At 42.8% G+C, this 18,065-nt stretch overlaps 1 protein-coding gene across 1 annotated transcript; it reads right to left on the reverse strand.

The window, feature by feature from the left end:
* Positions 1–16,533, reverse strand: LOC144936746 (interleukin-17D-like). Its single transcript, XM_078863870.1, has 3 exons — positions 15,763–16,533; positions 2,615–2,895; positions 1–730 (listed from the first exon to the last, which is right to left on the reverse strand). Exons 1-3 carry the CDS (start codon positions 16,012–16,014, stop codon positions 505–507), a joined length of 759 nt encoding a protein of 252 aa, XP_078719996.1. The 5' UTR covers positions 16,015–16,533; the 3' UTR covers positions 1–504.
* Positions 16,534–18,065: the final 1,532 nt, after the last annotated feature.

Consider the following 18,065-nt stretch of genomic DNA (forward strand, 5'->3'; position numbering starts at 1 on the left):
TGTTGGGCTAAAAAGTACTTTATTCAACTGGCACATGAATTGCATATGATGGTTACTAATCTGCAAATGAAAGTTTAAATCATTTCATAAATGTACAGATATTTTTGTTCCACTTAACAGTCTATTTTTTAAAAAAAATTACAAAAAGGTTTTATTTTCTGATTAAAAACACCGGAACCCAATCAATATCCATTTATAAGGTAACTTTTTTTCTTCCGTGGAAGACTTATACATGACAGAACAAACTGTCCCTTGAATGACCAAAGCAACATTAACATCTGTTTTAACATGAGCAAAACTCTAAAGATGTAAAACCCATTATTACTCTTTCTTGCTGATTAAAAAATCGAAATGCTTGCTAACCCAATGCATTCTATTTTCCTACCACAATGTGTGCATAGTGGATTTCCTGTAGGTACATTGAAAAGCACTGCTAATGCATCCCAGAGGTCCTCCTCTCCTGCCGTGGGGGAGAATGGCAATCCACGGGATCTGGAATCTCTACTAGGCACTACATGTGCAAAAGAGAGCAATTGTCTCTAGGTCCGGCTTGTAAACGTAGCGTCCGTGATGGCAGCGTTTCGTGCGTCTCAGCACCATAATGGAAGTGAAGAAGGGCTTGCTCATCACGCTGCGCTCCTCCTGTCCGTCGTGGCCCAGCAGACACCCGTCACACAGACAGTAGGCCTCCTTTATTCGGCGAGGGTAACGCGAGGAATCTTGGTTGACCCTGTGAGCAAGACCGTGACACAAACAGCGAGCAAATTCCTTCGTGCTCAAATATGTTCTTCCGATGTTAGGAAGTCAATGGAGCTAGGTTTAAAACGAATTTCTTTAAGAACAGTTTTTCAACGGTTTTACTTAACTTGACTCATGTGTCGTGGTCAAATCTTGTAATCTACATTTCATCCACTTCCCATTGTCCAATAAATCCCTAATTTTGCACACGTACTCAGATCCGGTGACAATGCATGCCTGTATTATAATCGGCATCAAATAGTCAATTAATTGCCTCCTTTCAAGCAATTAAAACATTTTCATGGACGGCAAATTAATTTTATATTTTTGTGTAGGTGAAAAACGCCGCGGTCCATAAACTGTGGAATCGGCTCGCACAAAAAGCAGGCGCCGCGTGTCTCTTGTAATCAAGATGTCGTCCACTTCCTGTTCTCCAATCGAGTTATTTACTTTTTAGTGCACTTTAAAATAAAACCGTTGTTAAAAAAAAACTTTTTAAAGGAGTTTATTTGTGTTTAGTTTGTTCTCCTTCCCCCGCACCTCCGATTCGCACAAATGGCTAAGTACGGTGCGAAAGAAGTTTAACATACATACATAATGCATGTGTGGTGTTAAACATGGTGTCAGACATGGTGTCAAACAAATATGCACGTATTTAACTCAAATTGCAGCTTTCTTTTATAACTATACCTCTAAAACAACATCCCACTTTAAGCCTAGTATATTATATTATTTTTCAAACATTCGAATTATTAACATTTCAGTTATGGTTTAGTCTATTTTCTTTAACCAAATGAGAATTTAAGAGACCAGGATAAATATGAGGTGACAACAATGTTTCATTATAAAATACTTCACAAATTCAAATTAAGTGGAAAAAAACAACAATGAAAATGTGATGTACCCAGTTAAGTGGAACTTGACACTGGTTATATTAAGAGCAAAACACACTTTGTAACTATTGTAAGGAAAACTAATTTGCTGTTGAGGGATGATTTTGAATAGTTTTTTGTTTAACTTTTGTTCAGTGAAAGGAATGTGATGGGAGAGGAGACAAAGCAGTCATTGTAAATGCAGACAAGTCTCAATTTGATCTTTGGGTGAGTAAAATTATATGTTTGGCAGGAAACAGATGTTTTCAATTGCTATGGTAATATGGAATACCTGTTGTTTTCTCCAGACATAAGTGAAAATCATATCAACATAAAAAACGAAGAATTTAGCTTTGTTTTAAATGTCATAAAGATAGCAGTGGCAAGGTATGAGCCAAGCTTTGTAAAATAGAGTACATCTGGTTAGTTTCTTAGCACCTGCTAAAGTTTTATTACAACACTTTGGTACCTGTTACGCATCTATGAATGCTGAAAACTTGCATTTGACATGAATGTAAAAAATACCTTGAGTAATTTTCTCTCGGTCTAAGTTGATGAACCAAATTTGTGCACAGCCAGGAAGACACTTCCCAATGTTTATGGGCCGATCTCATTGCATAACAAGAATATGAAAACTTTATTGTTAATCTCATGGCAGAAATGTTTACTTATTTCAAACAAGGTGGTGGCCAAACTGAATCCCAACATTTATTTTCATGGTGAACTCTTGCTAAAATCAAGTTTAGCCCTGGCATGGACACACCTGCCAAACACAAAAATACCTCTTCATAAACAGAAGTCTTGTCGCTTACTCCGTTTTTCATTACACACGTCACATATGACTGTGGCAATGGACCACTGTAGGCTACTGTTCTCTCTGTAAATGATTAGTGGCACCTGATGCAAGTGGTTAATAACAAAAATGGGTAAGCTATAACAACTCTTGTCTCCAAAAAAGCCTATTGAGTGTCGGGCCCTCTTCTCAAGGTGTACAAACAACGTACGTGAAGGACCAGGGAGAAACACTGCGATCCTTGATGTCTTTTCCTTTGCCACCGGTTGCTCCAGATGGGCACGAATGCCTCTGTACATCCTCGGTGCCATCCACCAGCAGGCTGTTCTCCCCGCTCCCTCCGAATCCCGGGGCGATCGTGGGCTCCAATTTCCTCAGCTGCATCCGTAGTTTGTTGTCCGAGGGCTCGGCGCAAGCTCCACCACGATGTTTGCCTGGCGAATCCCAAGCTGCATCGCACGAGCCAAGCAGCACCACCAGCAACAGCACCAGCTGCAAGTGCACAAAGGGGCCGAGCGAGTTCACGAAAGTGGAGTGATGTAAAGCAATGGGATGTAGCCGGCTCATCCTGTATCTCTCCTGCCGTGATCGTATCAAAAGAACGTGCCAGCTAAAAAAACAAAACATATGGGGACGATTGATGTTAAGTTGTTTTGTGGTCTTGTTCCCTTCCATATCAAACAGTGGGTTGCCCACATCTGAGTGATGATGTCACCAATATTGCACTGCGTAGAGATGAGTTCATGCTTGCTGACCCCCCCTGCCCCGGCAACTGTGATATCGAGGGAGGTGAGGGAGGGAGGAAGAGATGGAGAGGGGTGGGGAGAAAGTGCAAGAGTGTGAAACGTCGAGGAAAGAGAGAGCAAAATGGGAGGAGAAGAGCAAGGGAAAGTGACAAGCAGTGGGAGACAGGATTAGGGAAAGGCACGAGAGATTGAGAAGGCAAAGGGAGAGGTGGGAATAACGAGGTCGAGAGTGAGACGTGAGAGAGATAGGGGTAAGATAGAGTGGAGGGAGGAGAGGAATATAGAGAGAGAGCAGTAGCAGAAGGGACAGATGAATAGGGAAATGAAATAACTGAGACAAAAGAAGATATCGAGATACATTAGGATACACAGTACAGAGAAGGAAATATAAAGATGGAGAGAAACAGGGCTCTATATAATATTAAAGTTTTGGTGGCTGGTTGGGAGGGAAGGACGGTCATATCCAAACGACGTATGGGTTGCTAGTGTTACCAAAAAACTAATTCTGTCCATTGTTGACCGTGATGACAGTTTATTAATTAAGAACACGTACATTTAGTTTTCTGACGTGATATATCTGGAAGAAAACCAGTAGGATATCAAGTCTAAAATATTAAAAGTCCTCTACTTTCGACCAATTCTGCTGATTTGTGCCATTTGGTCTTCGAAAAATTCGTAACTTCGGAATCCGCGAATTTATCACAGATTCATGGATCCACATGCTTTCCCTATAGTCTGCTAATATTTAACTGATTAATGGAGTAGCGCAGCTAATTCCTCATGTAATGTGTGGCTCACCGCGTTGGCGCAAATTTTTTTTTAGGTTTCCAGGATGCTCTTTTCCACAGTGTGCCATGCACTACAAGATTTGAGATATGGCGCTCTCGTATCACCGCCAATTATTGGGCGTTCTGCTGTACACCGCACGACACACTACTACACTACACAACATTATACACCAGATTAAGTTACACCAAACTACTCCACGACACCACACTACACAATATCAAACTACACCCTACTATCTACAAACACTACACTACCAAACTACACCACTGCTTCACGACGCCATACTACAACACGACACTAGTCATATGCCACACTTCACAACTACTCCACACATCTTAGGCATTTTCCCCCTCAACATCTAGACGAGGGCAAGGAGGCCGCTCTCCTAGCTTACTTTTACATGCTAATTTCTCACATTAACATCATGATAATCCCTCACATTAACATAGCCACTTCCGTGCCCTCGTTAAGGAGGCCACTCTTCTTTCTTACAGTTACATGCTAATTTCTCACATTAACATCACTAGCCCCGGCCACTTCTTTATAACCCCTTAGCTACACCCATTTCAAACCTTTTAAAACAGTCTGCCTCAGCAGCAGATCATGCTTTCCCACCTGATGATGGACGTTTGTGTTGCGCCCGAAACGTCGTGATTTATTTTATTTTATACCTACGTGACTTTACCGAATACCTACGTGACTTTACCGAAAGAACCAAAGAGTATGGATTCCTGCAGTCACGAAAGCTTCAAATCAAGATTGAACACAAAAAGCAGTTGTAAAGAAATGAGTTTTCAATCTAGATTTGGTGCAGAGGGCTGAAATGCAAGTGATAAAATCTTGACAGCCAAATATGTGTATGTGTGTAGTTTTAGCATCTACTGTAGCTCAAACTTCTGGAAAACGAATTCTCTCATTGGTGAAGCACCTTCATGAACACCCAGTATGTGATGGCTATCCTGCTTAATCACAGAGCTTGACAACGACAAAAAACAATGGAACTGGTATTGTCCAAATATCCCAAATAAAAAAATACCTTCAAATTACTTGATATGGTGATTACTCACGTAAACATCGCCTTCTGCTGCAAGAAAAAAAACACATGGTAGGGCCCCCTCCTGAAAAATTGTCGTGAGTCTCGGTGAGGCTTTTTTCTGAGTAAACAAGTAGAGGAATAAATAAAATAATACTACACCATTGAAGCATAAAACAAACTATACTTTGCTTAGATGAAATTGGTTTATCCGGTTTGACAACTTTGAACTGTTGTACACGAATCGGGCCAACACTGTCTCTCTCTGTCACTGATCATGAGTACAATCCAATTTAATAGATGCAAGGATCAACACGACGCTTAATTCTTTGCGGTGTATTCTAGTCGTATTTGTGAATGCCCGCATGGCATTAAGGGGCATGCAAACTCGCGTCTTCCAGTCACTGCAATAACAACCACATTTTAGAATCCGAATATTTATACTGGATGAATCCAATGAGTTTTATAGCTGGTAACCACATCTTTTTTTTTAGGTTTTCATTTCAGATCATAAAAATATTTTAGTTTGGTTTTGGTTCCGGAAATTACCAGTTGCGACCGCTTTTGCACTCCATCCTTCGACTCTGGTTATTAATGCAGTTTACCAATAAATTATTACTAATTGACCTGTGGCCATATCTGTGGCACGAAAGGTATGCCGCTGCCTGCTGCGCGGATGTCATTCAATGCTCTTGATTACCTTAACTCAAACTCTGTAGGCCCTGCCTCCTTCCTCTTTGTGCCCAGCCCCTCTTACTTCTAAGCCCCCAGCACCTTCCTGATTAGGCCCCATTCTCTTTCCTCTCTTGTCTCTGGGCCATTCCTTTTTAGGCCCCAGCCCTTCTTTAGTCTGCACCTCTTTACGTTTAGGCCCACCCCCGGCCACAGTGTAGGACCAGTGTGTGGGCAGTGTTGGAGGAAGTGATGGGGGTTGTGGAAGGGGTGGAGGAGTGTGCATGGGCAGCAGCAGGTCGTGATGGTTGGTGGGGGGCCATAGGGGTAAGGGTGGGGCAGCTTCACGATGACCAAAAGTCCCTCCGAGATCAGATTAAGTGTGGTGATATACTGTACTGTAATTTAATGATGCATGATTACTGCAGAAAAGATTAAATAGTGATGAATTACTGCAGGTAACTACTAGAGGAAAGCTGAATGGAGTTTTAAAAAGTTATATTTAAAAAAACTTTTTTTAAACACGCTTTAATAAAATGTTCCGTACTAATAATGGAAGAACTCCACGACTCCAGCAAGTGGCCCCGAAGCTTGCCATAACGTACTGGACCGTGGTGATTTACAGCAACGTCAGTTGAGCGTGGACAATTAGACCCAAGCCGAAACATAACATGTAAAAAATAATGTTTAAACATATTTTTTTTTAATGATAGAATATAGTATCGTCATCAGTATGACATAAGTATACCAAGTTTGCAGTCGATACCACATTGGGAAGTGGGTAAAAATTTAGTTACAAGATTTGAGGATACAACAGACAGAGTGAGTTAATAAAAAGCATGTAATAAAAAAAAATCACAAACACCTTGTGAAAGACCCAACACAGAAAATCCCCTGGGTTTGATCTTCCACAAAGCTCATGGTCCACCCTAAACCGCATTATCACAAAGCATGGCAGATGCAGATACCTGATCAACAAATGGAAAATTATAATTTCTCCAGTGTGCGACTGTAGTCATCCAGAACAGACCATACAACGCATAACGACGCAATGTCCGATCCATAAATATGAAGGAGGCATCATAGCGATAAACTCTTGATACGGTTATCTGGCTTGAACACCTGAATGTGAAATTACAGTTGTTGCTCTGCATCTACATCAGCAGCCATACGACAAGAAAAATAAGACTGCAGGTGATCTCCAATGGTGCCATTCTACACAGCTCGCGGTGCCCTGTGTGGTCGCACATCCTTACGGCTGGCCCCGGGGTATCTCTCTCACTTGCACACCGTAATGCACTCGTTAAATTTCCCTGTATATCTCCCACGCTGTATCAAACGGCTCTAACCTGGCTCAAAGGAAATACAACACCTTTTTTTCAACACGAGCAGCTTTCCAGAACCCCTTGAGAATTTGCACTTAAGGTTTGTTCTTGCACACCTCACATAAAACAGAATTGAGGAAATGTGAAGTAAAATCCCCAGCTGCGGTGCAAATGTCTTTCATCAAAGTTGACTCTAAAAAAGCACATCAGGGAATGTGCAAAAACAGTCAGGCAAGAAAAATTACCGGCCTTTTAAGTATGTGATATCAACAACAACCACGTTATATACAATAGATAGCCCTGTAAAGATGTCATGAAACAAATTGTTAAATGGAACAAACCATGCAAAAAGCGCCGGGTTATATAAAATGACAAGCCTTTTTAAAGTTTTAACAGTGGATAAATTGGTTAATATAGAGGTGGCCATATTTGCCAATTCGCCACTTTTTGATATTCTACTTGTAAAGTGAAAACTGTTATATGTATGTCTCAATCAACAAATGCTCCTGTTATCCAAGAAAAAATACAAATATGAGGACTCATCCAGATATGGTTGTGGTTGGTGAAAGTCATATGTTATTATTTATGAAATTTTATGAATAAAATGAGCCATGCAGAAATTGTCAAAAGAGGACACTAAATTATCCTCTGTTTGATTTTCCACATATCATATGATGACAGCAATGATGATGATGATGACGATGAAGATGCTGGCAATGACGATCATCATTATTATTATCACTGTTGCTCCTGCTGATGATGTAATTCATCAACGATACTATTTATGGTGCTGGTGATCTTGTTTCTATTTATTATGCTGCTACCAATACTACTGCTGGAAATTAAACTTTCTTTTTCAGGAAGGTACCTCTGAGTCTCAAGACTTTTTTATATGGGTTTTCATTGGAATGTTTTGCCACTTGCGTTTCAATGAGTGTTTTCACGTGAGATAAAATGGCATACCCAGATAAAACACAGGCATACAAGGCGATAACACTCAAAGGTCCGCATAGACTGGTTAAGGTATGGACTTGCCAAACAGCCTCCTCACTCACTCTCTCTCAGCCCAGCGTGAAGGGAGTTTTACAAAAATGCGTCAACCACCGATCCTCACTTGCCCCACAGTGGGTGTACTCATGCACAGCACTAACAAGGTTTGTGGCATTGCTAAACCATTAGTGATGGTGACAAGGGCTGACCTTCATCCAGCCGTGACTAGACCATGACTGAAGAAGACGGTGATATGGCCGAGATCCCCATTAAATCCTAATAATCACACCTGATGGTTAATAGTATAAAGTTACTGTGGATGATAATAAAGGTGGTGGATGAGTCACTGCTGATGCTGCCACAACTATGAGGTACGGGCACTGCAATGCGTTACGCCACACCCCGTTACACAACACGGCATCACTTCACCTTTTAATTTGTGTGGATGACATGTACGAATAATATAAGGAACTTCCAATTTCATATTTATTTATGCTAGTCGGTGGTGGCACACACCTGCAACCCAGCACTGTGGAGGTGAGAGTTTGTGGATTACACAGATTTTGTGAAACTGCCTTCCTGTGAGCATCAATGTTCCAGAAGGCGGTACTTTAAAATATGGACTCATCTCCCTCTGTTCCATCTGTTTGGGAAAGTGTTACTCACCAAATGGCTAACTTACCACTTGTCTTAGACACATACGTCCTCTCATCTCTACTGAAATTGCCATGTTGCATAGTTGGGTCTCGCCTTGACTAGTGTAACTCCGTCCTTGTCCGGACCTCCGCTGGCAACCTAAAGAAACTTCAAAGACTACAAAATAACCTAGCACGCGTCGTCATTGCCCACACTCATCCCCGCCTCGACTCACTAGCTTGTCTCCGCGCTCTCAACTGGCTCCCCATCGCCAGTAGGGTCACATACAAGACCGCCTGCCTCTGCCACAATGCCTTCATATCCGCCTGCCCGCCGTATCTTTCTTCATTATTGACAACTTGCAGCTCAGCACACGGCAGATGCCTGCGCAGCGCGACTCACGACCTCCTCTCGATACCAAGATCCAGGATGGTCATGTCTACGCGCCGCTTCTCGGTGGCAGCCCCAACAGTCTGGAACGATATCCCTCTGCACATTCGCAGCATCACCTCAATCGCCTCCTTCAAGAGACACTTAAAAACTCACCTCTACAATCATGCTTTTGAGCGACTCTGAGCTTGGCTCCGCGCCTCTGAGTTGCGGTCACTACGTCTGCAAATTTGCGCGCGTTACAAATTGTACTATTATTATTATTGTCTGTGCCCCCACAACCGCCTCTGAGTCATTCTCTCTCTGTGCACGTGGTGCACGTTATAAGTTAAAATTATTATTATATCTACAGGTCTTTTTTTCAGATAACAGCCACACGCCAAATTCATCCAGCACAACCTTTGTATATGTTCAATATTTTAATGAAGACAATTGTACATTATCTACAAAATGCAGACAAGAGAATGAACTCTGAGCTTCAATTTGCCCTCAACTTTAGCCGTATGAGGCGTTTTAATAGGTTCTCGATCTTCAACTTGTTTTATGTTGCTTTCCCAGCACGTAATACAATATGTTCACCCTTTTACAACTGGTAGCTTAGAACAGGTTGCTATAAAAACAGACAAGCCAATGGACACTTTCAAAGTAATAGGGGGATTTTGCGATGACTCGACATTTAAGCCGTAACTCTGTAACCTTGCCGTCTATTATTTAATTTTAAACTACACACCAACCTTTTTATTTTTAGCAGGCAAGGTCCACTGAGCTATATAGCTCTGTTTCAGAAGCGACCTGGCCACAAATGATAGCACATTATTCCTGGTCAATAGCAAACTGTATCGAAGCATGATAATGGTATCTGAATGTAGATAATTCCTTTTATACATATCCATGTTTAAGCAATAACACAATGATCAACCACGTTGACATCCACATAAGAATTAGCTTTGAGATAAACATGGGCATGAAGGCGAGTGAACACAAGGAGCCATCGCAGGGTGGACCACATTGAAAACTCTCAACTGGCTTCGCACCGATCAAGTTCCAACATGGCCAAATGGCAGTAGTCAAAGAATAATATTTAAAGTACTTTTTTAGAAAACACGCTTTAATGAAATGTTCCGTACTAGTAATGGCAGAACTCCACGACTCCAGGAAGTGGCCCCTGGGCTTGCCATAACGTCAGGGGCCATGGTGATTTACAGCCAACGTCAGTTGAGCGTGGATAATTAGACCCAAGCCGAAACATAACATATAAAAAAGATTGTTTAAATATATATATATTATTTTTAATGATAGAATATAGTATTGTCACCAGTATGACATAAGTATACCATGTTTGCAGTCGATACAACATTGGGAAGTGGGTTAAAATTAAGTTACAATATTTTTTGAGGATACGACAACAGACGGAGTTGAGTTAAATAAAAGCGTGTAAAAACAAAGAGCTGCTCCAGTGGCGAGAGGCAGACCATGAAACACCTCTTGGTCTGCCCACTGCTCTAGGAAGATCTTGCAGCAGGCAACCCGCAAGCACTGAAATGAGCTCGCCACGGGGATATATTTTACTTTGGTGGACGGACACAAAAAGAAGAGGAAAAAGAAGACAGCTTAACCTCTTAAAGTCCCTTTGGTGCTCAAAACATTTAAATGAATTATCCATCTCCAGGGAGTTTATTTCCTAAAAAAAATGGTGGGATAAGTCGCCAATGTTTGACTACCACGTTTAGTTTTTAGAGCCCTGTCGCCTAGCAATGCTACTATAATACTGCACATAAGTTATTTTATTGCCCTTCTATTAACTACAAAAATCCCCAAACTAACAAAAAATCCATACACAAAGACTGATTATAATGACTTTCCCATTCAATGGAGTAGTAAACAAATTTCTTGCAGGTGCATATTGCATTAAACAAATATATCCATATAAAACTTTACCCATTAAAAACATGCTTCTGTAAACATTATATTACTTAACATTCCTGAATACATCCTGAGGCACAAATTTTGATCTGGAAACACTGGCACAAGCATTAGCCTATTTTAAATAAGAGTAAATACTTTAAAATTAGCAGTTGTGATAAAACCCACAGCTTCAAACGTATCAGCTCTCAAAACATTGCAAAAAAGATAACCAATCTCAAAAAAACTATTATTGGCAATGTTTTATTTAAACTGTTGTATAAACTGAATGTTTTTTTACAGTCATGTTGCCTTGCACTGGATTACCGTAGTCTTATTGACCCTTTCTCTGTTTTTCAAGCATGACTGAAAATAAAGTTTACATGCATTGGGGGTGGAGCTGCAAAACAAAGTGCAGCTGCAATCGTGCGTTATGTTCAACCTTCTCAATTCAAGTTCATCAAACACGGACAATTTTGCACAGGTAATTAATTAGATACATAGCCGTGATGAAGTATGGTGTTTACGTATGGTCGAATAACCACCATGGCAAACACGGATTAACAGTGGATTAAAAGTTACCAGAAATTATTGTTGTTTATCACATTGGTGTTCATGATAATATTGATGCCGATGAAACTCATGTTAGTTTGTGGATTAAATGTTGCTGACGATGGTAATGTTGATTCTGATTATATTCATGTTGAGTTTGTCGATGCAGATGTTGATTTTTATGATGATTATAGCGATGAAGACATGATATTGGTCAACACTGATGTTGTCGTCATTGCTGTGTACATTGACTATGGTGCTGCTGACCTAAATGTTGATGATGCTGGTGTTAATGTTGATGACGATTATGATGTGGATGTTAACGTGGTTGATCATTGTGTTGTTGCTTAAACATGGATATGTATTAAAGGAATTATCTACATTCAGATACCATTCTCATGTTTCGATACAGTTTACTAAACCTGCAGCAATTACTACTGTTTAGCATCATTACCAGTTTCTAGAATATAAGGGTGAAGGTATATTAACTAAAATAAAAATGTCAACATGATTCATAAATAGCTTATTTTGGCTTAGATGGTGTAGGTATGTCACGTTTTTAACTCCAATCCTCCAGCATGCAAAAGCCAATCAAATCAAGCTCACTCGTGGGAAAATATGCCAATTGATTTGTTTTTTGGAAAACCAAAACGTTGAAACGCAAGCAAAAAATTTCATTTTTGTACAAACTTTCGGCTTTGCTAAAAACCCAATCAATTGGCAATTTTACCCACGTAACAAATTGAGTTGATTGGCTTTATCTGGTGGTGGCGAGTAATAAGTTCAACATTTTACTTAACACCTACACGATCTAACCACCCACAATAAACTCATTATGAATCATATGGGTTGTATACAATTAACGAATGTTAACTTTTTTTTCTTAAAATGGAATTCGTAACAAAAACGACAATTGAAAAAAAGGACAGCTTTTCAAACCAGTCAGAAAATGTCGAGCGCAATCATCTCAAATAGCTGGTGTGTGTAGTTGCGACATGGCACAGCCTGGCTGCTGGACATGGACACTGGAAAGCACAGGAGCTTATTTATGAGTTTCAAGGGAAAAAAACATCTGTGCACCACAATCAGTAGGCACTATCAATTCTGCATGTTGGGACAAAAATTGTGTTTTTAAAAAATGGAAGATAAACTCTTCTTAGGTTTTTTCGGTAAAGTCACGTAGAAAGTAAAATAAAAAAAAAATCACGACGTTTCGGAGGCAACACAAGTCTCCGTCATCAGGTGGGACCGTCACAGCCAGATTAGCTGTATCAAGTGAGGCAATGATTCAAGATGTAATCCCTTAAAAGCGAGTTGAGGGGGGAGGGAGAGGGAGGGGGGAGCTCATCAGACTATGGTAGCCAATGAAAGGAACGTATCGGGAGGGAGGGGGGGCGAGGCCAAAAGGGTGGGCGATGGACGTGGAAGCGCTTGTGCGCAAGCGGCCAATTACTGCACACGCCAACACAATGGAGCGATTGTGCGCAAGCGGCCAGCCACTGCACCCGCCAACACAATGGGCAGAGAGGAGGAGGGGAGGTCTAATACACATGATAGACAAAAGAACGAAAATGATGATGGGTACAAACTTAGGGGGAGCTCATCAGACTATGGTAGCCAATGAATGGAACGTATCGGGATGGAGGGGGGGCGGGGGGGGGGGCGAGGCCAAAAGGGTGGGCGACGGACGTGGAAGCGCTTGTGCGCAAGCGGCCAATTACTGCACACGCCAACACAATGGAGAGAGAGGGGGAGGGGGGGGTCTGATACACATGATAGACAAAAGAACGAAAATGCCCATGTTTATACCAATGCTGGCTGAACAATGAAGAGAGTACTGTTAAAATAACTGGGGATGTTAACACTCGGTAAAGTACAGTAAAATAGTGCCTGTCAGATAAGATGGTCCAAAAAATTTGTGATTAAGTCTATTTTACTGTACTTTACCGAGTGTTAACATCCCCAGTTATTTTAACAGTACTCTCTTCATTGTTCAGCCAGCATTGGTATAAACATGGGCATTTTCGTTCTTTTGTCTATCATGTGTATCAGACCCCCCCTCCCCCTCTCTCTCCATTGTGTTGGCGTGTGCAGTAATTGGCCGCTTGCGCACAAGCGCTTCCACGTCCATCGCCCACCCTTTTGGCCTCGCCCCCCCTCCCTCCCGATACGTTCCTTTCATTGGCTACCATAGTCTGATGAGCTCCCCCCTCCCTCTCCCTCCCCCCTCAACTCGCTTTTAAGGGATTACATCTTGAATCATTGCCTCACTTGATACAGCTAATCTGGCTGTGACGGTCCCACCTGATGACGGAGACTTGTGTTGCGTCCGAAACGTCGTGATTTTTGTTTTTATTTTATTTTACTTTCTACGTGACTTTACCGAAAAAACCTAAGAAGATGATTCCTTGCAGTCACGAAAGCTTCAAATCTAGAATGGAAGATAAACTATAGCATTCTTTTAAATCTACTACTGGATGAAGATCTCCACCACACAGGGGTTGGCAAACCAAAATAACTAGTCATTTTTTTCCAAAAATCAATATTTGAAGAGCCGCAATGCACGTGAATACGAGACGATGGTCCTTGATAAATAACATCACGAAGCAGTCCTTAAAGTGCGGTACGTAGCTCCGGAGATGTAGGTTGCTGACCCCTGGAATTGACGTTAGCGTATTGGCCACTTGTTGCAGAGGTTTATGGTTTGGATTCAACAGCCAAACTGATTATTACTGCCGATTTAATAACTTAACAATACATTCCGTCTGCTTCACAGTGGACGTTAGAGATCACCCGACGCCATTCGTAAGAGTATGCCATTTGTGTGCCGGCATCAAGGTCCAAATTAGAAATTTAAATCGACAATTACCCGCAAATTACTCCATTGGGATTTTCCACAGCAGCCATCAGTGCCCCCTACTGGTAGACTAATACCCCAGGTCACTCTTGCAAACAAAGACTACCCTGGTCAAACAAAATACATTTGAAGCGGGTTATGTAGTCATAATTCTTCATCCATCACGCGAAGTGCTCTTTGGTGTAGAGGGGGCCAAGGTATGGTTCAGCCATTACTCGCCAATGATGTTAGCCGTGGCAGTAAATCACCAGATCTCCACCCTTCTATTATCCAGTCCTTTGTAAATCCACTGCCGGATGAGATACTCCCAACACCTGGTGGCCAATGAAGCAATGAAAGGTGGTGTTTTACAACACTGAAGAGCAATTTATGACACTGAAACTTGCGTCCTCCATGGTGCCGTAACGTTGCATTACTCACCACACGATGTTGTTTACTTCACCCATCCATATTGTGTGCATCTCCCCTGCCCAAGGATTAACACTGAACTTATTGATTAACAACCGCCCACAGGCCCACAACTTTGCAGATTTTCTACTATTAATCGATATTGTTAATAAGCTGCACACACACAGTGATCTACTGTGCAGTACAGAAGTGCAGGTAGGGTGGCCCCATGTCCGGCTCTGACCTGGACAGACTGGGAATTGTTTTGTGTTCGTTGAATACTATTACAGTAATGCTGCACAGTCTAGATAGACTCAGGTCGACTGAAAAATATGTAAGGGTTTGGTGGCAACCGGAGGTACAGGTGAGGTACAGGTGGGGCATGGTGAGGCACAGATAAAGTGCAGATGGGGTGCAGGTGGGACACGGTGAAGCGATGAGGCGCTGGTGAGGTACTGTGAGGTAAACGTGAAGTATGTTGAGGTACAGGTGAGGCACGGTGAGGTATATAGGTATATATTCTATTCTTGCGTATGATGGCAATATGCTCAGGATCTAAATGTCCAGATCTGATGAACACGACGAGGGGGCTTGAGGAGAGAGTTCGTGTCGTGTTGGTTTACTATACTGTACGGTCAATACATTGTATGAGGTAAAGGTACAGGTGGGGTACAGATGAGCTACAGTGAGGCACAGGTGAGATACATTGAGGTACAGATGAGGCACGGTGAGGCACAGGTTAAGTAGTGAGCTTACAGGTGAGGTACAGGTGAGGTACAGGTGAGGTACAGGTGAGGTACAGGTGAGGTACAGGTGAGGTACAGGTGACAACAAACAGGCTAGTGCCTCTCAGCCGCATCTCCCATCAGTCGGTACGCACACAGCACACACAGCACACGCACACAGCAAACACACACACAGCATACACAGCACATACACACAGCACATATACACACACACAGCACATATACACACACACAGCACATACACACACCACACACACCGCACAGCACACACAACACACAGCACACACAGCACACACAGCACACACGAGGCGCGGCGTGGGTGAGAGTTGGTTACCTGCTGGGATCTCATGATGGCTGCTGCTGTTGCTGTTGCGAGGAGCCCTGCGGGCTGTGACTGAGCCGAGGGTGGCCGACCGAGTGAGTGAGGAGTGGTGGGAGACGGTGAAAGGGCACACGGAGGTGGTCGCCCGCGGAGACGGAGGGCGGCAGCGTGAGGCGGGGGGGAAGTCGAGCCCGTGTCGGGGGGAGGGACCCCTCCTCCTCCTACACCTCCAGTCCCAGAGGCGCTTCCGCGTTCCCTCGCCATGACGAACAACAACAACGACGAGCAGTACCACCACAGCTGCCACAACAACAACCACACTAACAACTCCCACAACCAGCACCACAACAACTACCACCACCACAACTATCACAACAACCACAACAACTACCACCACAACTATCACAACAACCACCACAATAACAACAACCACAACAACCACCACAATAACAACTATCACAACAACTACCACAACCACCACAATAGCAACAACAACAACGAGCACCACCACAACAGCTCCCACAACAACAACAACCACCACAATAACAACTCCCACAACCAGCACCACAACAACTACCACAACCACCACAATAGCAACCACAACGATCTACCACGACCAACCACAACAACAACCTATCACAATAATAACAACCACCACAATAACAACTCCCACAACAACTACCACAATCAGCACCACAACTACCACAACAACAACTACCACAACCACAACTAACACAACCAGCACCACAACTCCCACAACAAGTACCACAACCAGCACCACAACAACTACCACCACAACTATCACAACAACTAACACAACAACATACAATAACTACAACCACCACCACAATAACAACTCCCACAACAACAACTACCACAACCAGCACCACAACAACCACCACAATAACAACCACGACAAAAACTTATCACAATAACAACAACCACCACAACAACCAACAGCACACTAGCTACTACCACAACAACTACCACAACAACAACAACAACCACCACAATAACAACTACCACAACAACTACCACAATCAGCACCACTACCACTACCACAAAAATAACGACCACAACACAAACCACAAGGGGCCGTCCACAAATGACGTCACGCACCTGGGGGGGGGGTCAGACATTTGTGACGATGTATGACGAGGGGGGGGGGAGAAATGTGACGTCACATCAAAATGCGCAACTTTAAATAAATATAGATAACGCGTTCTATTGAATTAAATCGACTTATTAATAAATGTTTTCTCCTTCAACATCAGAGTGCAGCGCCACATTAAATACGCACTACAATGACAATAGTTTAAAGTGATTTGAAGCATGTTTTATTTTCAAAATGGAAATATGGTTGGGGGGGGGGCAGAGCTTTGTGACGTCATATTTGAGGGGGGGGTCTGACTTTTTGTGACGCCGTGTGACGAGGGGGGAGGGGGGTCAAAAATCGGCCAAAATCGCGTGACGTCGTTTATGGACGGCCCCCAATAACATCAAAGCACCAGCCACAACAACAACACCCACCACAATAACTACCAAAACAGCCACCACAATAATCATTGCAAAGTTCCACAATAACAACTACCACTATAACAACCACAACACTAACTACCACAATAATAACCAACTACCACAATATTAACAGAAACAACAATTGCCATCCGGCACTAAGTGACGGTGATGGCACCACGGCACTTTTGTGCTATGCAAGGTACATTTTGAGGCCATGTGAATTGTCGAAGGTCCGCTGGCAGGAGGTCACTGAACAGACCCAGGTGCCATGGGTTGACTGAGATGACTGGCAGATGCACCACCTGTGCTCTTCACTTTGCCAACTTAACAGCAACCATAACGATCACAACAATAGCGATAACAACTTGTCACGACTCGTACAGATTATTTTTTAAAATCTCATTTCATTCTGACTTGTCGATATCCTACTTTTTCATTCTGCCTTCTCATAGCCCACCTGTGGTGTGTTTTCATGCTATCTTAAACACAGACAAAAAACATCATCCGCGGTGCAGGTTGCAACTGAGCCTCGTGAAAGGACCCTCTACTGATGCCTCGACAAAGATCTGCAGGATCAGCAGCCAGGGCGGCGGTGAGTTCTGCCCCGGCCCGGCTGTTCCAGCTGCCAAAGGACACCAGCCTGGTGTGAACCTTCGACGAGTCGAAAGGTTCGGCTCCTGGATCGTCCTAACACTGGCTAGGTGATCATACAGACCCCTCCTATCAAGGAAACTGTGCAGGCCAAAGTGGCTGCCCTGTCCGAGGTGCATTGCCCTGTGGAGAGCCAGATTAGTCGT

Source organism: Lampetra fluviatilis, chromosome 17 (genome assembly GCF_964198595.1).
Source record: "Lampetra fluviatilis chromosome 17, kcLamFluv1.1, whole genome shotgun sequence".
Taxonomy (NCBI): domain Eukaryota; kingdom Metazoa; phylum Chordata; class Hyperoartia; order Petromyzontiformes; family Petromyzontidae; genus Lampetra; species Lampetra fluviatilis.